Source organism: Bombina bombina, chromosome 3 (genome assembly GCF_027579735.1).
Source record: "Bombina bombina isolate aBomBom1 chromosome 3, aBomBom1.pri, whole genome shotgun sequence".
In the NCBI taxonomy this organism is placed as follows: domain Eukaryota; kingdom Metazoa; phylum Chordata; class Amphibia; order Anura; family Bombinatoridae; genus Bombina; species Bombina bombina.
In genome coordinates this window covers 111,196,628-111,217,832 of record NC_069501.1, presented here as the reverse complement: position 1 = coordinate 111,217,832, position 21,205 = coordinate 111,196,628, and the positions used below count along the sequence as shown (strand labels likewise).

At 43.6% G+C, this 21,205-nt stretch overlaps 1 protein-coding gene across 1 annotated transcript in view; it reads left to right on the top strand.

Annotated features, from left to right (window-relative positions):
• The first annotated feature begins 1,408 nt into the window (after positions 1-1,408).
• ITSN1 (intersectin 1) overlaps positions 1,409-21,205 on the top strand; it is a 598,457-nt gene continuing 578,660 nt past the window's right edge. Inside the window, exons 1-2 of the mRNA XM_053705169.1 lie at positions 1,409-1,446; positions 1,638-1,798. Of these exons, the coding sequence (XP_053561144.1) occupies positions 1,409-1,446; positions 1,638-1,798 (199 nt within the window). The remainder of the gene's footprint in view (positions 1,447-1,637; positions 1,799-21,205) is intronic.

Sequence of the window (21,205 nt, the reverse complement as noted above, 5' to 3'; positions counted from 1 at the left end):
CTGTTACCAGGAAAATCTATCACAAGATATGGCGTACATATCTTTACTGGTGTGAATCCAAGAATTACTCATGGAGTAAGGTTAGGATTCCTAGGATATTGTCCTTTCTCCAAGAGGGTTTGGACAAAGGATTATCAGCTAGTTCCTTAAAGGGACAGATTTCTGCTCTGTCTATCCTTTTGCACAAGCGTCTGGCAGAAGTTCCAGACGTCCAGGCATTTTGTCAGGCTTTGGTTAGAATTAAGCCTGTGTTTAAACCTGTTGCTCCCCCATGGAGCTTAAACTTGGTTCTTAAAGTTCTTCAAGGAGTTCCGTTTGAACCCCTTCGTTCCATTGATATTACGCTTTTATCTTGGAAAGTTCTGGTTTTGATGGCTATTTCCTCGGCTCGGAGAGTATCCGAGCTATCTGCCTTACAATGTGATTCTCCTTATCTGATTTTTCATGCAGATAAGGTAGTTCTGCGTACCAAACCTGGGTTTTTACCTAAGGTGGTTTCTAACAAGAATATCAATCAAGAGATTGTTGTTCCATCATTGTGTCCTTATCCTTCTTCAAAGAAGGAACGTCTTTTACATAATCTGGACGTAGTCCTTGCCTTGAAGTTTTTACTTACAAGCTACTAAAGATTTTCGTCAACCATCTTCCCTGTTTGTCGTTTATTCTGGACAGAGGAGAGGTCAAAATGCTTCGGCAACCTCTTACCTTTTGGCTTCGGAGTATTATACGCCTAGCCTATGAGACTGCTGGACAGCAGCCCCCTGAAAGAATTACAGCTCATTCTACTAGAGCTGTGGCTTCCACCTGGGCCTTTAAAAATGAGGCCTCTGTTGAACAGATTTGCAAGGCCGCGACTTGGTCTTCGCTTCACACTTTTTCAAAATGTTACAAATTTGATACTTTTGCTTCTTCGGAGGCTGTTTTTGGGAGGTTCTTCAGGCAGTGGTTGCTTCCGCTTAATCCCTGCCTTGTCCCTCCCATCATCCGTGTACTTTAGCTTTGGTATTGGTATCGCATAAGTAATGGATGATCCGTGGACTGGATACACCTAACAAGAGAAAACATAATTTATGCTTACCTGATAAATTTATTTCTCTTGTAGTGTATCCAGTCCACGGCCCGCCCTGTCATTTTAAGGCAGGTCTAAAATTTAATTAAACTACAGTCACCACTGCACCCTATGATTTCTCCTTTCTCTGTTTCGGTCGAATGACTGGATATGGCAGTTAGGGGAGGATCTATATAGCAGCTCTGCTGTGGGTGATCCTCTTGCAACTTCCTGTTGGGAAGGAGAATATCCCATAAGTAATGGATGATCCGTGGACTGGATACACTACAAGAGAAATAAATTTATCAGGTAAGCATAAATTATGTTTTTACATCTTATAGGGTCCACAATATATACCTCATGCACCAAATAAGAATACAGTGGACTTCAAGGACACAGTTTTGTATTAGAGTATTTAGCTAAGAACAAATAGTAATTTTAATGATGTTTATTAACAATCCACCTTTCTGAGGTGTCAGGCCCACATTAGTTAGCCGTAAAATAATTTTCTCAACTGATGCATGTTCCGATTAAAAATAAAAATTCTGCACCTGCAAATTTTGTTAAAATGTTGTTATTGATTTTGTAGGGCTCTAGCAGACATGAACAACGATGGAAGGATGGACCAGATGGAATTTTCAATCGCTATGAAACTTATCAAACTAAAACTACAAGGTTACCCCCTACCCTCTACTCTACCTTCACTTATGTTACAGCCGCCGGTTGCCATCACTAGTGCTTCAGGTTTCGGTTAGTATGCCATAATACTGACAAGCACTCATGTCTCACATATAAGAAAAGTGTTAATTATTGTTGTATGCAAGTCCTAATAATCCATACATAGACTTGTTTATCTAGACAAATTAAGATTGTAAAGAATTGATGCTAATCTAGACAAATTCAGATTGTAAAGAATTGATGCTAATCTAGGCAAATTTAAATTGTAAAGAACTGGCACATTATAGAAATAACTAAAATGAACTATGATAAAGCTGTTGCCAAAATGTGGACACAACTTCAAATCATCTATATAAAGCCAAGTGTGTGTGCTGCCTGAGTAAGTAAATACAATTAAACAAAAATGATTGAGTGTCATCCACAGTGATGCCTGATATAGTTTCTTTTCCTTCTTAATATGAGGAGAGTCCACGGCATCATTCCTTACTATTGGGAAATACTGAACCTGGCCACCAGGAGGAGGCAAGGATACCCCAGACAAAGGCTTAAATACTCCCCCTGTGTCCCTCATATCCCAGTCATTCTTTGCCTTTCGTCACAGGAGGTCGGCAGAGAAGTGTCAGATTCGGAGTAGTTCCTTATGAAGGGTATCTTATGAAGGGTATCCAGACTCGTATTAACAGCTCCTAAGCAATCAGTGTTGACGAGTTTCACTTCCTACTTCCATCACTCATGTCCATGTCAGGAGTGATGCTACAAGACTGTCACAATTAAGAGGCTGTGTTTCTGTTCCACGGCATAGATTCCGGTACGATCGTTTCATTTTACACAAATGATAATGCTAGAAGACAGGGTTACAGTGTGGCTCTTTTTCCTCTCAAGTGGGAAGAGTCCACAGCTGCATTCATTACTTTTGGGAAATACAGAACCTGGCCACCAGGAGGAGGCAAAGACACCCCAGCCAAAAGCTTAAATACCTCCCACACTTCCCTCATCCACCAGTCATTCTTTGCCTTTTGTCACAGGAGGTTGGCAGAGAAGTGTCGGAAGAGTCAGAGTAGTCTCTTATGCATGGTAGTACTCTTCACTATGGGACTGGAGTTTTAAGTAATCCTGTCAGCCTCTCAGTGAGAGCATGGATGAAAGTTAGAGTCCGGAGATGCGGGGAGAGTTTTCCTGCAAAACCATCCCGACTCATTAACAGCTCCTTGGTAATTGGCTTGACGAGTTTCGCTGCCTACCTTACTTCACTCAAGTCCATGTCAGAAGCGAGGCTACTATCTGTCACACTTGAAGGGCCGTGTTCCTGTTCCACAGCGTAGATTCCGGTAAGATAGTTTCATTTTCTCCAACATTGGTGTGTCCAGTCCACGGCGTCATCCTTACTTGTGGGATATTCTCTTCCTCAACAGGAAATGGCAAAGAGTCCCAGCAAAGCTGGTCACATGATCCCTCCTAGGCTCCGCCCACCCCAGTCATTCTCTTTGCCGTTGCACAGGCAACATCTCCACGGAGATGGTTAAGAGTTTTTTGGTGTTTAAATGTAGTTTTATTCTTCTATCAAGTGTTTGTTATTTCAAAATAGTGCTGGTATGTACTATTTACTCTGAAACAGAAAAGGATGAAGATTTCTGTTTGTGAGAGGAAGATGATTTTAGCAGACAGTAACTAAAATCGTTTGCTGTTTCCACATAGGACTGTTGAGATGAAGTAACTTCAGTTGGGGGAAACAGTTAGCAGTCTTTTCTGCTTAAGGTATGACTAGCCATATTTCTAACAAGACCATGTAATGCTGGAAGGCTGTCATTTCCCCTCATGGGGACCGGTAAGCCATTTTCTTAGTTAAACATAAAGGAATAAAGGGCTTCAAAAAGGGCTTAAAAACTGGTAGACATTTTTCTGGGCTAAAACAATTGCTTTACTAGGCATATTATGCAGATTCTAACTAATTATTGGTATTATAATCTTGGGGAACGTTTAGAAAAACGGCAGGCACTGTGTTGGACACCTTTTTCAGATGGGGGCCTTTCTAGTTATAGACAGAGCCTCATTCTGGGACTGTATAGGGGTTAAATGTAAAAACGGCTCCGGTTCCGTTAATTTAAGGGTTAAAGCTCTGAAATTTGGTGTGCATTACTTTTAATTCTTCAAGACACTGTGGTGAAATTTTGGTGAATTTTGAACAATTCCTTCATACTTTTTCACATATAAAGTAATAAAGTGTTTTCAGTTTGAAATTTAAAGTGACATTAACGGTTTTATTTTAAAACGTTTTTTTGTGCTTTGTTGACAAGTTTAAGCCTGTTTAACATGTCTGTACCATCAGATAAGCTATGTTCTATATGTATGAAAGCCAATGTGTCTCCCCATTTAAATTTATGTGATAATTGTGCCATAGTGTCCAAACAAAGTAAGGACAGTAATGCAACAGATAATGATATTGCCCAAGATGATTCCTCAAATGAGGGGAGTAAACATGATACTACATCATCCCCTACTGTGTCTACACCAGTTATGCCCACACAGGAGGCCCCTAGTACATCTAGTGCGCCAATACTTATTACTATGCAACAATTAACGGCTGTAATGGATAACTCCATAGCAAATCTTTTATCCAAAATGCCTACTTATCAGAGAAAGCGCGATTGATCTGTTTTAAACACTGAAGAGCAAGAGGACGCTGATGATAACTGTTCTGACATACCCTCACACCAATCTCAAAGGGCCATGAGGGAGGTTTTGTCTGATGGAGAAATTTCAGATTCAGGAAAAATTTCTCATCAAGCTGAACCTGATGTTGTGACATTTAAATTTAAATTAGAACATCTCCGCGCACTGCTTAAGGAGGTGTTATCTACTCTGGATGATTGTGACAATTTGGTCATTCCAGAGAAATTATGTTAGATGGACAAGTTCCTAGAGGTTCCGGTGCCCCCCGACGCTTTTCCTATACCCAAGCGGGTGGCGGACATAGTAAATAAAGAGTGGGAAAGGCCCGGCATACCTTTTGTTCCCCCCCCCTATATTTAAGAAATTATTTCCTATAGTCGACCCCAGAAAGGACTTATGGCAGACAGTCCCCAAGGTCGAGGGGGCGGTTTCTACTCTAAACAAACGCACTACTATTCCTATCGAAGATAGTTGTGCTTTCAAAGATCCTATGGATAAGAAATTAGAGGGTTTGCTTAAAAAGATTTTTGTACAGCAAGGTTACCTTCTACAACCAATTTCATGCATTGTTCCTGTCACTACGGCAGCGTGTTTCTGGTTCGAGGAACTAGAAAAATCGCTCAGTAAAGAATCTTCGTATGAGGAGGTTATGGACAGAGTTCAAGCACTTAAATTGGCTAACTCTTTTGTTTTAGATGCCGCTTTGCAATTAGCTAGATTAGCGGCGAAAAATTCAGGGTTTGCTGTCGTGGCGCGCAGAGTGCTTTGGCTAAAGTCTTGGTCAGCGGATGTGTCTTCCAAGACAAAATTGCTTAAAATTCCTTTCAAAGGTAAAACATTATTTGGACCTGATTTGAAAGAGATTATTTCAGACATCACTGGGGGAAAGGGCCACGCCCTCCCACAGGATAGGTCTTTTAAGTCTAATAATAAGCCTAATTTCCGTCCCTTTCGCAGAAACGGACCAGTCTCTAATTCTGTATCCTCTAAGCAAGAGGGTAATACTTCACAACCCAAACCAGCCTGGAAACCAATGCAAGGCTGGAACAAGGGTAAGCAGCCCAAGAAGCCTACCACTGCTACCAAAACAGCATGAAGGGATAGCCCCCGATCCGGGACCGGATCTTGTGGGGGGCAGACTTTCTCTCTTTGCTCAGGCTTGGGCAAGAGATGTTCAGGATCCTTGGGCGCTAGAAATAGTTTCTCAAGGTTATCTCCTGGAATTCAAGGAACTACCCCCAAGGGGAAGGTTCCACAGGTCTCAATTATCTTCAAACCAAATAAAGAGACAGGCATTCTTACATTGTGTAGAAGACCTGTTAAAGATGGGAGTGATACATCCAGTTCCAATAAGAGAACAAGGAATGGGATTTTATTCCAATCTGTTCATAGTTCCCAAAAAAGAGGGAACATTCAGACCAATTTTGGATCTAAAGATCCTAAACAAATTTCTCAGGGTACCATAGTTCAAAATGGAAACTATTCGAACGATCCTACCTACTATCCAGGAAAATCAATTTATGACTACCGTGGATTTAAAGGATGCGTACCTACATATTCCTATCCACAAGGAACATCATCAGTTCCTAAGGTTCGCTTTTCTGGACAAGCATTACCAATTTGTGGCACTTCCATTTGGATTAGCCACTGCTCCAAGGATTTTCACAAAGGTACTAGGGTCCCTTCTAGCAGTTCTAAGGCCAAGGGGCATTGCAGTAGTACCTTACTTGGACGACATCCTGATTCAAGCGTCGTCCCTGTCAAAAGCAAAGGCTCATACGGACATCGTCCTAGCCTTTCTCAGATCTCACGGATGGAAGGTGAACAAAGAAAAAAGTTCTCTGTCCCCGTCAACAAGAGTTCCCTTCTTGGGAACAATAATAGATTCCTTAGAAATGAGGATTTTTCTGACAGAGGTCAGAAAATCAAAACTTCTAAGCTCTTGTCAAGTACTTCATTCTGTTCCTCGTCCTTCCATAGCGCAGTGCATGGAAGTAATAGGATTGATGGTTGCAACAATGGACATAGTTCCTTTTGCACGAATTCATCTAAGACCATTACAACTGTGCATGCTCAGACAGTGGAATGGGGATTATACAGACTTGTCTCCGACGATTCAAGTAGATCAAAAGACCAGAGATTCACTCCGTTGGTGGCTGACCCTGGACAATCTGTCACAGGGAATGAGCTTCCTCAGACCAGAGTGGGTCATTGTCACGACCGACGCCAGCCTAGTGGGCTGGGGCGCGGTCTGGGAATCCCTGAAAGCTCAGGGTCTATGGTCTCGGGAAGAGTCTCTTCTCCCGATAAACATTCTGGAACTGAGAGCGATATTCAATGCTCTCAGAGCTTGGCCTCAACTAGCAAAGGCCAAATTCATAAGGTTTCAGTCAGACAACATGACGACCGTTGCATATATCAATCATCAGGGGGTAACTAGGACTTCCCTGACGATGAAAGAAGTGACCAAGATAATTCAATGGGCGGAGGATCACTCCTGCCACTTGTCTGCGATCCACATCCCAGGAGTGGAAAATTGGGAAGCGGATTTTCTGAGTCGTCAGACATTCCATCCGGGGGAGTGGGAACTCCATCCGGAAATCTTTGCCCAAATAACTCAATTATGGGGCATTCCAGACATGGATCTGATGGCGTCTCGTCAGAACTTCAAGGTTCCTTGCTACGGGTCCAGATCCAGGGATCCCAAGGCGACCCTAGTAGATGCACTAGTAGCACCTTGGACCTTCAACCTAGCTTATGTATTCCCACCGTTTCCTCTCATCCCCAGGCTGGTAGCCAGGATCAATCAGGAGAGGGCCTCGGTGATCTTGATAGCTCCTGCGTGGCCACGCAGGACTTGGTATGCAGACCTGGTGAATATGTCATCGGCTCCACCATGGAAGCTACCTTTGAGACAGGACCTTCTTGTTCAGGGTCCATTCGAACATCCGAATCTGGTTTCCCTCCAACTGACGGCTTGGAGATTGAACGCTTGATTTTATCAAAGCGTGGGTTTTCAGATTCTGTAATAGATACTCTGATTCAGGCTATAAAGCCTGTAACTAGAAAAATTTACCATAAAATATGGAAAAAATATATCTGTTGGTGTGAATCTAAAGGATTCCCATGGAACAAGATAAAAATTCCTAAGATTCTATCCTTTCTACAAGAAGGTTTGGAGAAAGGATTATCTGCAAGTTCTCTGAAGGGACAGATCTCTGCTTTATCTGTTTTACTTCACAAAAGACTGGCAGCTGTGCCAGATGTTCAAGCATTTGTTCAGGCTCTGGTTAGGATCAAGCCTGTTTACAGACCTTTGACTCCTCCCTGGAGTCTAAATCTAGTTCTTTCAGTTCTTCAAGGGGTTCCGTTTGAACCCTTACATTCCGTAGATATTAAGTTATTATCTTGGAAAGTTTTGTTTTTGGTTGCAATTTCTTCTGCTAGAAGAGTTTCAGAGTTATCTGCTCTGCAGTGTTCTCCGCCCTATCTGGTGTTCCATGCAGATAAGGTGGTTTTGCGTACTAAGCCTGGTTTTCTTCCGAAAGTTGTTTCCAACAAAAATATTAACCAGGAGATAGTTGTACCTTCTTTGTGTCCGAATCCAGTTTCAAAGAAGGAACGTTTGTTACACAATTTGGACGTAGTCCGTGCTCTAAAATTCTATTTAGAGGCTACTAAAGATTTCAGACAAACATCTTCCTTGTTTGTTGTTTATTCTGGTAAAAGGTATGTAAGACAGCGACTTGGTCTTCACTGCACACTTTTGCCAAATTTTACAAATTTGATACTTTTGCTTCTTCGGAGGCTATTTTTGGGAGAAAGGTTTTGCAAGCCGTGGTGCCTTCCATTTAGGTGACCTGATTTGCTCCCTCCCTTCATCCGTGTCCTAAAGCTTTGGTATTGGTTCCCACAAGTAAGGATGACGCCGTGGACCGGACACACCAATGTTGGAGAAAACAGAATTTATGCTTACCTGATAAATTACTTTCTCCAACGGTGTGTCCGGTCCACGGCCCGCCCTGGTTTTTTAATCAGGTCTGATGAATTATTTTCTCTAACTACAGTCACCACGGTATCATATGGTTTCTCCTATATATATTTCCTCCTGTCCGTCGGTCGAATGACTGGGGTGGGCGGAGCCTAGGAGGGATCATGTGACCAGCTTTGCTAGGACTCTTTGCCATTTCCTGTTGGGGAAGAGAATATCCCACAAGTAAGGATGACGCCGTGGACCGGACACACCGTTGGAGAAAGTAATTTATCAGGTAAGCATAAATTCTGTTTTATTTCGATATGTGAATGTAATGTTAATGACATAAGGTAGGGTCCCAGTGGGACTCCTTTTTATCTTAATAAGGAGTCATGGGTTAATATCTCCAGAGGGGGGTTATTGAACAGGGGGGACTTTAATCATGTTTGTTATATGGTTCTATCTGCTAATGTGTAGCAATACCTAGGCTCACAACTTTTACAGAACATTTCCGCCTTATCTTAATGACGCTATCTCTCGAGAATGCGCTCCTTTTTTGTGACTGACACGCTGCACCTTGTGACGGGTACGGTTACGTTTGTTTCTCACTGCCGTATGCTGACTGTGTGCGACAAAGTCTAGCTTGTAGGTTGTCTGGTTCACAGGAGGTGGTGAGTGCCCCAGCCGTTGGGGGTGTAAAAAGGGTGCCAGTTGGTTTTTGTCATTTATGTAATCCCAAGATTATGGAGTATTCTGATATTTTAGACACGGATGTCTCCGTTACGGAGAATGCGTCTTGTGATGAATATGAAATGGCCCAGGTAATTAATGCCCATCAGTTATGTTCCGATTGCCGCTCTAGAGTACTCTCTTTTCCTGAATCAGGGAGCTTAGAGTGCGTTGAGCCATCCGCCTCCGAGGTTTCCATGTCCCGTGAGGCATGTGCCCCAGACTCTTTCTCGACTATGCAAGCAGGTGTCCCTATGGCCTTTACTCCCTGTCCGGAGGGTGGTTTGTTTCCTCATTTATATCTCCCAAGTAAAATATTTCTAAAATACTGTCCGTGTTCTGTTAACCAGGGCCAGTTGGGGGCGTGGGATTGCCTGTTTCAGTTCGGCCTCCTGGGGAAGCGTTGGCCTCTGAAGCTTCAGGGGCCCCAACCCCAGGGTCAGGGACTTTCGTTGATCCAACGAGGGATGATTTCTTTTGCAAGATGTACCGAGTCCACGGATTCATCCTAACTTGTGGGATATTATCCTTCCTAACAGGAAGTGGCAAAGAGCACCACAGCAGAGCTGTCTATATAGCTCCCCCCTTAACTCCACCCCCCAGTGATTCTCTTTGCTGGCTCTAAGCAGGAAGGGTAAAGAGAAGAGGTGTTAAACAGTTTTATTTTATCTTCAATCAAGTGTTTGTTATTTTTAAATGGTACCAGTGTTGTACTATTTACTCTCAGGCAGGACATAGATGAGGATTTCAGCCTGGAGGATAATGATCTTAGCATTTGTAACTAAGGTCCACTGCTGTTCCCACAGAAGCTGAGGAGTACAGGAAAACTTCAGTGTGAGGAACGGTTTCTTGCTATACAGCAAAGAGGTATGTTCAGTCATATTTTCTGCAGAGACTGTGTTAACTCAGAAAGGCTGACAGTGTCCCCATTAGGGGAAGGGTAAGCAGTAATCCTAGTGTGAGGTTTTTACTAGCTTGCATAAAGGGTTAATTTTTTGTGGGCACTCAGTTTATGTGAATTTGGGACAAACGTTTTTGTGTCTGGGAGTAACATTTTCTGTTTTATGGGACATTTGCTTGAGGGTTCTTTGGGGTTGTTTATAACCCACAAGGCTTTCAGGCAGGGTTTGTTAGTTTTGTGTAGGCCCCAGCAACATCTAGTGAGGTGGGTGGGGCCTACATTTACAAGCAGCAAGCAACTTCTCCTGAGGTCCTGATAGTCTTCTGAGGGACTAATTGAAGCTTTAAACCCCATATTATCGCTTCCTAAGGGCAGGTAGGATCACAGCAGAGCTGTGGCAAGGTGCTTTAAGGGGTTTTAACCGGTTTTAGACAATTATCAATCCGTTTTTTTCATTTGGGGGTCTATTGCTTTTTTACTTGTGGTGCAATCCTTCTAAAGCTTAGTGGGTACACTGTTAAAATTTCTTAAAGGAAGTTTGCTTCTATATTACCAGGCTCCGCCCCCCCCTTTTGGAGCTTATTTATTAAGCTAAGGGACACAGATCCCATCGATGACCCCCTAAATATTACATAAGAGTCCTGCATTATAGTTATGATTGATAAACTTCTCAATAATATATGTATATGTTTATAATCTGAAGGACCCAAAAAGGGCCCTATATGTGACTTATCTAAAAAAACCTGAGGTCAGTTTTTCTGTTTTTAACCACACAGGAAGCACTACAATTGCATATATTATCTTTGACGATTTGTTCTATAACACTTGTTGTTTTTGAAATGTAAGTTCTCATTAATGATTCAAAATATGACATGTCATGCTTACTGTATTGGTAGCGTTATATACTTTTGACAATTGCCCTTACGGGTTAAGGGCCTATGTTTGTGGTTACTATGCTCTGTACTGTTTCATTATTTGCCTCAATAAAAATATTAAAAAAAAAAATTTCTTAAAGGTACAGTACCGTTTTTGCAAATTGTGTTTTTTTTCATTAAATAAAGTGTTTTCCAAGCTTGCTTGCTAAATTACTAGCCTGTTAAACATGTCTGACACTGAGGAAACTCATTGTTCAATTTGTTTAGAATCCATTGTGGAACCCCCTCTAAGAATGTGTCCCAATTGTACTGATATGTCTATAAATTGCAAACAGCATATTTTGACTTATAAGAATTTGGCATTAAATGATTCTCAGACAGAAGGAAATCAGGTTTTGCCATCTAGTTCTCCCTAAGTGTCACAACCAGTAGCGCCCGCACAAGCGACGTCAAGTACTTCTAGTGCGTCTAATTCTTTCACCTTGCAAGATATGACTTAAGTTATGAATACTTCCCTCACAGAGGTTTTATCTAAACTGCTAGGGTTGCAAGGGAAGCGCAGTAGCTCTGGGTTAAGAACAAATGCTGAGCCTTCTGACGCTTTAGTAGCCGTATCCGATATTCCCTCACAATGTTCTGAGGTAGGGATGAGGGATTTGCTGTCTGAGGGAGAGATTTCTGATTCAGAAAAGATGTTCCCTCAGACAGATTCAGATATGACGGCATTTAAATTTAAGCTAGAGCACCTCCGTTTATTGCTCAGTGAGGTTTTAGCTACTCTGGATGATTGTGACCCTATTGTCGTTCCAGAGAAATTGTTTAAAATGGACAAATATTTAGAGGTTCCTGTTTACACTGATTTTCCGGTCCCTAAGAGGATTTCGGATATTGTTACTAAGGAGTGGGATAGACCAGGTATTCCGTTCGTTCCCCCTCCTGTTTTTAAGAAAATGTTCCCCATTTCTGACACCATAAAGTACTCATGGCAGACGGTCCCTAAGGTGGAGGGAGCTATTTCTACTCTGGCTAAGCGTACAACTATACCTATTGAAGACAGTTATGCTTTCATTGATCCTATGGATAAAAAATTAGAAGGCCTCCTAAAGAAAATTTTTGTTCATCAGGGTCTTCTTCTTCAACCTATAGCGTGCATTGTTCCGGTAACCACTGCAGCTGCTTTTTGGTTTGAGGCTCTAGAAGAGGCTCTTCAGATGGAGACCCCACTAGATGATATTTTGGACAGAATTAAGGCCCTTAAATTGGCTAATTCTTTTATTACAGACGCCGCTTTTCATCTTGCTAAGTTAGCGGCAAAGAATTCAGGTTTTGCCATTTTAGCGCAAAGAGCGTTATGGCTTAAGTCCTGGTCAGCTGATGTGTCGGCTAAATCTAAGCTTTTGACCATCCCTTTCAAAGGTAAGACTCTATTCGGGCCTGCACTGAAAGAGATCATTTCAGACATCACTGGAGGAAAGGGTCATGCCCTCCCTCAAGATAAGTCAAATAAGACAAGGACCAAACAAAATAATTTTTGTTCCTTTCGAAACTTCAAGTGTGGTCCCGCTTCCTCTTCCCCTGCTGCAAAGCAAGAGGGGAACTTTGCTCAGTCCAAGCCAACCTGGAGACCTAACCAGGCTTGAAACAAGGGGAAACAGGCCAAAAAGCCTGCTGTTGCCACTAAGACAGCATGAAGGGGTAGCCCCCGATCCGGGACCGGATCAAGTAGGGGGCAGACTTTCTCTCTTTGCTCAGAGACGTTCAGGACTCCTGGGCCGTAGAAATTGTAACCCAGGGGTATCTCCTAGATTTCAAAGATTCTTCTCCAAGGGGGAGGTTCCATCTTTCTCAATTGTCTGTAAACCAGACAAAAAGAGAGGCGTTCTTATGCTGCGTAGAAGACCTTTTTACCATAGGAGTGATCTGCCCAGTTCCGAAAACAGAACAGGGGCAAGGTTTCTACTCCAATCTGTTTGTGGTTCCCAAAAAAGAGGGAACCTTCAGACCAATTCTAGATCTCAAGATCCTAAACCAATTCCTAAGAGTTCCATCCTCCAAGATGGAGACCATTCGGACTATTTTACCAATGATCTAGGAGGGTCAATATGACTACTGTGGATCTAAAGGATGCATATCTACACATTCCTATCCACAAAGATCATCAACAGTTCCTCAGTGTTGTCTTTCTGGACAGGCATTACCAGTTTGTGGCTCTTTCCTTCGGGTTGGCCACGGCGCCAAGAATCTTCACAAAGGTGCTAGGGTCCCTTCTGGCGGTCCTAAGGCCGAGGGGCATAGCAGTGGCGCCTTATCTAGACGACATCTTAATTCAAGCGTCGACTTTCCAACTTGCCAAGTCTTACACGGACTTAGTGTTGGCCTTTCTCATGGATTTCATGGGTGGAAGGTGAACGTGAAAAAGAGTTCTTATTCCTCTCACAAGAGTTCCATTCCTGGGAACTCTGATAGATTCGGTGGACATGAAAATATTTCTGACGGAGGTCAGGAAATCAAAGATTTTAACCACCTGCCGAGCTCTTCATTCCATTCCTCGGCCGTCAGTGGCTCAGTGTATGGAGGTAATCGGTCTAATGGTAGCGGCAATGGACATAGTTCCGTTTGCTCGCTTGCATCTCAGACCACTGCAACTATGCATGCTCAAACAGTGGAATGGGGATTATGCAGATTTATCTCCTCATATAAATCTGGATCAAGAGACCAGAGACTCTCTTCTTTGGTGGTTGTCACAGGATCACCTGTCCAGGGGAATGTGTTTCCGCAGGCCAGCGTGGGTTATTGTGACGACGGACGCCAGCCTATTGGGCTGTGGTGCAGTCTGGAATTCCCTGAAAGCACAGGGTTTGTGGACTCAGGAGGAGGCCCTCCTACCGATAAATATTCTGGAATTAAGAGCGATATTCAATGCTCTTCAGGCGTCGCATCAGCTGGCCTCGGCCGGATTCATCAGGTTTCAGTCGGACAACATCACAATTGTAACTTATATCAATCATCAGGGGGGAACAAGGAGTTCCTTGGCGATGATGGAGGTTTCCAGGATAATCCGATGGGCAGAGACTCACTCTTGCCATCTATCAGCGATCTATATCCCAGGGGTGGAGAACTGGGAGGCAGATTTTCTAAGTCGTCAGACTTTTCATCCGGGGGAGTTGGAGCTCCATCCGGAGGTGTTTGTTCAACTGGTTCAGCTATGGGGCACACCAGAATTGGATCTGATGGCGTCTCGTCAGAACGCCAAACTTCCTTGTTACGGATCCAGGTCAAGGGATCCTCAGGCAGTACTGATAGATGCTCTAGTAGTACCCTGGTCGTTCAACCTGGCTTATGTGTTTCCACCATTCCTTCTCCTTCCGCGTCTGATTGCCAGAATCAAACAGGAGAGAGCTTTGGTGATTTTGATAGCGCCTGCGTGGCCACGCAGGACTTGTTATGCAGACCTGGTGGACATGTCATCTCTGCCACCATGGACTCTGCCACTGAGACGGGACCTTTTGAATCAAGGTCCATTCAAGCATCCAAATCGAATTTCTCTGCAACTGACTGCTTGGAGATTGAACGCTTGATACCTTGATTCAGACTCGAAAGCCTGTCACCAGGAAGATCTATCATAAGATATGGCGTAAATATCTTTTTTGGTGTGAATCCAAAGGCTACTCATGGAGTAAGATCAGGATTCCTAGGATTTTGTCTTTTCTCCAAGAAGGATTAGAGAAGGGATTGTCCGCTAGTTCCTTTAAAGGGACAGATATCTGCTTTGTCTATTCTGTTGCACAAGCGTCTGGCAGATGTCCCAGACGTTCGGGCTTTTTGTCATGCTTTAGTTAGAATTAAGCCTGTGTTTAAACCTGTTGCGCCGCCATGGAGTCTCAATTTAGTTCTTAAAGTTCTTCAGGGGGTTCCGTTTGAACCCATGCATTCCATAGATATTAAGCTTCTATCTTGGAAAGTTCTGTTTCTAGTTGCTATCTCTTCAGCTCGAAGAGTTTCTGAACTATCTGCATACAATGTGACTCGCCTTATCTTGTTTTCCATGCTGATAAGGTGGTTTTGCGTACCAAACCTGGGTTCCTCCCTAAGGTTGTTTCTAACAGGAATATCAATCAGGAAATTGTTGTTCCTTCTCTGTGTCCTAATTCTTCTTCTAAGAAGGACCGTCTGTTGCACAACTTGGACATGGTTCGTGCCTTGAAGTTTTATTTGCAGGCAACCAAAGATTTTTGTCAATCATCTTCTTTGTGTGTTGTCTATGCTGGAAAGCGTAGAGGTCAAAAGGCTACGGCTACCTCTCTTTCCTTTTGGCTGAAAAGCATCATCCGTTTGGCTTATGAGACTGCTGGACAGCAGCCTCCTGAAAGAATTACAGCTCACTCCACTAGAGTGGTGGCTTTCACATGGGCTTTTAAAAATGATGCTTCTGTTGAACAGATTTGTAAGGCTGCGACTTGGTCTTCGCTTCATACCTTTTCCAAATTTTACAAATTTGATACTTTTGCTTCTTTGGAGGCTATTTTTGGGAGAGACGTTCTGCAAGCAGTGGTGCCTTCCGTTTAGATTCCTGTCTTGTCCCTCCCTTCATCCGTGTCCTAAAGCTTTGGTATTGGTATCCCACAAGTTAGGATGAATCCGTGGACTCGGTACATCTTGCAAAAAAAACCCAGAATTTATGCTTACCTGATAAATTTCTTTCTTTTGCGATGTACTGAGTCCACGGCCCGCACTGTCTATTCACGACAGATAGTATTTTTTATGTAAACTTCAGTCACCTCTGCACCTTATGGTTTCTCTTTTTCTTCCTTGGCCTTCGGTCGAATGACTGGGGGGTGGAGTTAAGGGGGGAGCTATATAGACCGCTCTGCTGTGGTGCTCTCTCTGCTACTTCCTGTCAGGAAGGACAATATCCCACAAGTTAGGATGAATCCGTGGACTCAGTACATCGCAAAAGAATGAAATTTATCAGGTAAGCATAAATTCTGTTTTTGCCTTCCGTTATAGGCTGGCACGTTTACGTGTTCTTTTAAGGCACGTTTTGGCGATGTTAGAGGATCCCAGTCCTAGTTGGCTGAGGGTTCTGAGGCCTTAGATGCTGGATGGCAAATTGGATGCGACGTTTGAAGATGAAGTCAATTTCCTTAACGTCTGTTTTATTTTTTCTGTGTTTCGGTTCCAGTTCTGAGCATGGGTGAATGGGGCCTCTGATCGGCTGGTCCCGTTAGCGTTCTCATTCACCTTGGACGTTAACCCGATGGGTGCTGCCCTCCTTAATTTTTTAAACAAAATCCAAGCAAGAACCAGCACTATAGCCAGAGGAACTGACACATCCGTGGGCCACTGCCAAGCCCACCATCAAATCATAAAAACAGCATAGAGGTGTCAGATTAAAAATCCCTTTATTTTAGAACATGGGGATCAGAGAAAACACAACGTTTCGGGGTGGTCCCCTTAATCATGTGATGTCATAGTACAGCCTTTAGCCTTCCTTTATAGCATTACCAATTCATGTGTTTAATTACTTAATTAATCAATTAAAAATGTTAGTATGGCTCCTTAATTTTTGATCCAGGTGGATGTGTTTATTTTGTTTTTCTTAAGCTCATGTCTGTTAGATTTCCGTTTTGAAAGATCCTTCGGGTCGACAGTTCTGGAGTGTCCTTATACCAGGCAGGTACTGGTCGGATGCTTTTTTTCTGTTACCAGGGTTCATGTCACCCTCGTGGTGCTGATTTAATCCTGTCGGATTCTTGGCCTATGGATATGGACTCCGGCTCGGATCCTATTTTGAAGAGGCCTAGTGTGTAGATACAGCTCCTCTGAATGGAGGGTTGTGTGTGCCGATCTAAGGTTGGCTTTTTCTAGCTACTCGCCTGGTATACAGATCTGTAGTTTCAGACGTCGTTATGGTTCTTTCAGGTCCCTGGGGACTCAAAACCGTAGTTTCCATTCCTTTGGAGTTGGGTGATGTGAATTACCTATTTGGTCTAGTGTTCCGAGATGTGAACGATTTGCGTCTAAACTCAAGGTTCTTCTGGATGCTGACTCTTTAGCCTAATAAACAGGTGGCAGAGTCTCCTTCCTTCCCGGCTTTAGTTGGTCATCTGGTCTGGAAGCGCGGGCATGTCCTTCTTCCTTTGCTCTGAGTTGCATTACTCTAAGAGGTGGAGTGCAGGGATTTCCCTGCATTCTGTGGGGATCTGCAAGGCTTCAAGCTTTTTCCCTGATTTTGGAAAATCGATCCTGCAAGGATCTCTGGCTGTTGTCTCTTCCATATAATACCCTTGGTCTGACCATGGTCTTCGACATTCGGGGGTTATCTGTGTCCTTGTTGCAAATCTAGCTTTGGGGCTCAACAGTGAAAGCCGAGGTCGGTTACAGGCGGTTGCCTTTCTGTGGTCATGTAGTTGACCATTTATCCTTGGGGCTTCCTAGAGGGTGCTTATGTCTATCTCTCTGGGATGGCAAGCAAGGTCCAGGGTTCACATTCATCTTCGTTGTTGGTTGTTAACTTGCCAGCGTGTGTAACACGTGGTTACGCTTGTCTATGAGATTTTTCTTTGTGATCCAGGAGCACTGGGTGCCGAATTCTTAAACTGTTCAGGAGTTCTTTCAGACTCTTGGGTTTGAGGCTGTTGCTAGATCACTAAGTCTACGGACTTTAGATGGTGCGCTCCTAATCATAGGAGGCAGCTTAGGGTTCCTCAGGAAGTTAGATCTTTGATCGATTCCATTTTTCGAGAACTATGGCCTTGGACCATGTCTCTCCCTGGATTGGGTGTGGACAGTTCGGTCTCACCTTAGGTGTTTGTGGTACCGCGTGCCTCTCTGTTTCTTATGGGAGACACCTATCTACCTATGGCTTAGGTTCTAGGTCTCTCTGATGGGTCCCTACTGGTCTTCTGGCACAATTGATTTTCCTTGTAGACTCCAGGTGTCTTTCAACTGGATTGGCGATATGGCTGAAGAATCTCGCCTCTATGGTAGGGTGGTTTCCGTTGCTTTAGTCCCCTTCTCTCCTAGATTGGGGGATGAGTTCTCCTGGTTCGGAGTTACATTAGTATCTGTGATGACCTGTGGGTCATTGTTTTCTTGCCTTGTAAGGCTTTTTTCCCTTCTTGCGTTTTCAGAATCCTGGAAAGGGAGATATGGAGTAGTAACTGGTTCCACCGTTCCTACAGCAGGACACTGGGGATTTGAACTTTGATTGGGCTCCTGTTAAATGTTGGATTCTGATATTTAGATGCTGGGGGTCTGAGAACCCTCTTCCCTTGGGAAGTGTTCCTCTTTAGGGATGACAGCAGTGTAGGGGGTCTCGTACCCGAGCACAAAGTCTGTCCTGACTCACAGTAGCATACCCGTTTTGTAGTAGCAGTCAGAGTTCTACTCGGGGGCTTTGCTCCTCGTAGATCCATCCTTTTTCTTTCATAGGTCTGGGACTCTTGTCTTTGGTCTTTGACTTGCCTTTGGGCTGGGTCCATTACCCTGGAAGGAAGGTCAGGTATCGGTTAACCTTTGCAGTGTTGACCGTTTTCTTCTAGAGTCTGTCCTCCCCTTCAGTGGGAGGACTTTTGATGTCGTCCTTTTTTCTACTGGTGTCTGGTGCTAGCAGGGGACGCTCCTTGGAGCCCGGTATTCGGAGGGCTGTTGTTGAGTTCTTGGAAGGTTTGCAGTTTGAAACTAGCTACAGCTATTTGCACCTTGAATGTGTGCTCGCAGGCTTTAAAAAGCCTTTAGGTGGTTTGAGTTCCACGATGGATGAGTCTGCTTTCCTACCTGGAAGCTGATCATTCAGAGTTCCCGATCAGACGGTTTGGTGTTCTCTTGGAGAGCTCTTTGCTAACTGCTGGGATAGTTATCCTATTTCGGCTGTCTATGCTTGCCTAGCCTGCAGGTTTCGATCTGATACGAGGCAACAGGCAACTCATGTTTTCTGGAGTACCTTATGCAATGGTACTGTGTCAGGGATATGAGGGTGTTCGAGTCCTCTTTGGGACGCGTTTCCCTGAGTATGGATTTCTTTTTTTTTTTTTTTTTTATCAGGTCCATGTGTTTCTAGGGAGTTTGTCTCCCTGGGCGCTACTATCGTAAGACAACTGTGGGTTGTTCTATGTTTGTTGAGCCGTGTGCAATGATCCTTTGGATTTCTTCTGGGAATCTGTTCTCCCTTTTGGGGGCAAGTATCGGTCCTTGTCTTTCGGCCAGGTACTCTGCATGGGAATAGAGAGCCGCGTGGCTGACTCCTCAGAGGCCGTTTGGTCTCTGGGACTGAGAAGTCTCTGGCTCGGCTTTGCTGGTGGTGTAACTAATGTGCAGTTACCTGGGCTTCGGGTTTTTACCCGTGTCGTCTATATTTTTATAGGGTGTTGAGTTATTTCAGGCTGTGGTGCCTTTCGAAGGGGCCGCCTTTTGTACCCACCCGTTGTTTACATTCAGTGTCCTCTAGCTTGGGTATTGTTTTCCCAAAAGTCATGAATGCAGCTGTGGACTCTTCCCGTTTTAAGAAGAAAAACCATAAATTATGCTTACCTGATGATAATTTTCTTTTCTTCTGACGGGAAGAGTCCACACCTCCTGCCTGTGTTTTGTCTGAGGCGGCAGTAATTTTTTGTTCTCCTGACACCTTTTTTCACCCTGATATTTCTCCTACTGTTCCTTGTTCCCTTGGCAGAATGACCGGGGGATGAGGGAAGTGGGGGAGGTATTTAAGCCTTTGGCTGGGGTGTCTTTGCCTCCTCCTGGTGGCCAGGTTGTGTATTCCCAAAAGTAATGAATGCAGCTGTGGACTCTTCCCGCTGTGGACATTAGTGTGTCAGTGGCATGGTGTAGGTGTGTCCCTGCTTCAGCACAATTTTTTTTTTTTAATTTAAAATTATTTTTACATTATTTATTTTATTTATTTTTATATATATATAAATATATTTTTCGTTTCAGACTTTTCGCCTGCCTGCTACGCATATCACATGGTTGACATGTGATTGATACCTAGTGGGTCACAGATCATCTTAACCTATTGGTGCAGCTCAATGGGAACTGAAACTATTCCCATTGGCGACTTTAGCGGCACATTGACTCGTGACTGCATGTGTAGTCAGTGAGTGGGATAGCAGTGTGTTTGCAGTGCAGGCAGTAGTCAGTCCGACTCTCTGAGCTCTGAGGGCGGCAGCTTAAACGCTGAACAGAAGTCAGAGTTTTTTGTTGTTGCAGCTAGCTCCCAGTAGTGCATTGCTGCTCCTGCTCTTGATATATGAATAGGAAGTGGAAGCTTAAAAATGCTCTATGATGAAATGCGAGTGTCTTTACCTTCTATTCTACCAAATATTCAGAAATTTTGTTCATCCCATCAACCTCATACATCCCATTAAACTAGTAAGTAGCTATTGGTGTTATTAATTCTTGCACATACATACTGTTACTTGTAAATACATTTTGTTATTATATAATTTATGTATGTGTCTGTATCTCTTAAAACAAATTAGTTTAGCCTCCTGTTTGCTAGTACAACTGAATTACTGTGTTGCAAAATTATGTAGGTATAAAAAGTGTGTCACCAACGTGGAAAGTTTGAAAAGCTGTGCATTAGAGGTACTTCCTCTTTACCTAAGTCTAATACCTGTCTATATTGTGAGGAGGCCGCGGTATACCTGCCCGCTCAACTATGTTCCACATGCCCTTATAAAGTATTCATGTCAAAGAAGGTTAATATGTTTGATACCACTGAGCTATCCACCTCTGAGGAGTCTCCGTTCTGTGAGGTGTGCACCCTACAATCATCTCCTAATACACATGCAGCTTCCCCTAGCACTCCTAATTCTTGATCTGGAAGTGGGCTTTTTACCGCCAGACTTAACTGTGCAGTTACAAACGGCAGTGTCTGCGGCCTTTAGTGCTTTACCTCGCCCTGTTAAGCGCAAGTGAAAGGTCAATTATTGCTATCCTTCCCAGGGGTCATCAACTAGTTAGTTGGATTTATCTGATACAAGATTATCCAATGATTAAGGCGCCTCTGATACTTCAGAGGGCGCACTTTCTGGGACGGAGTCTGCTGCCTCTAAAAAATCCATCTGCGGGGGAACCAGACTTTCTGTTGAAGTTTTGGCTATATTTCCAGAGCCCAAATTGCCTTAGTAACCTTTGATTCCTACATTAGATAAGGTCTACGAGGACATGGTTATACCACAAACTTTCCCGGTTCCTGTAAAGATGACTAACATTATTAAGAATGAATGGGAAAGGATTAGTTCTTCCTTTTCCCCTTCGTCTTCCTTTAAGAAATTGTTCCCGGTCCCGGACTCTCAATTGGAGTTGTGGGGTTCCATCCTCAAGGT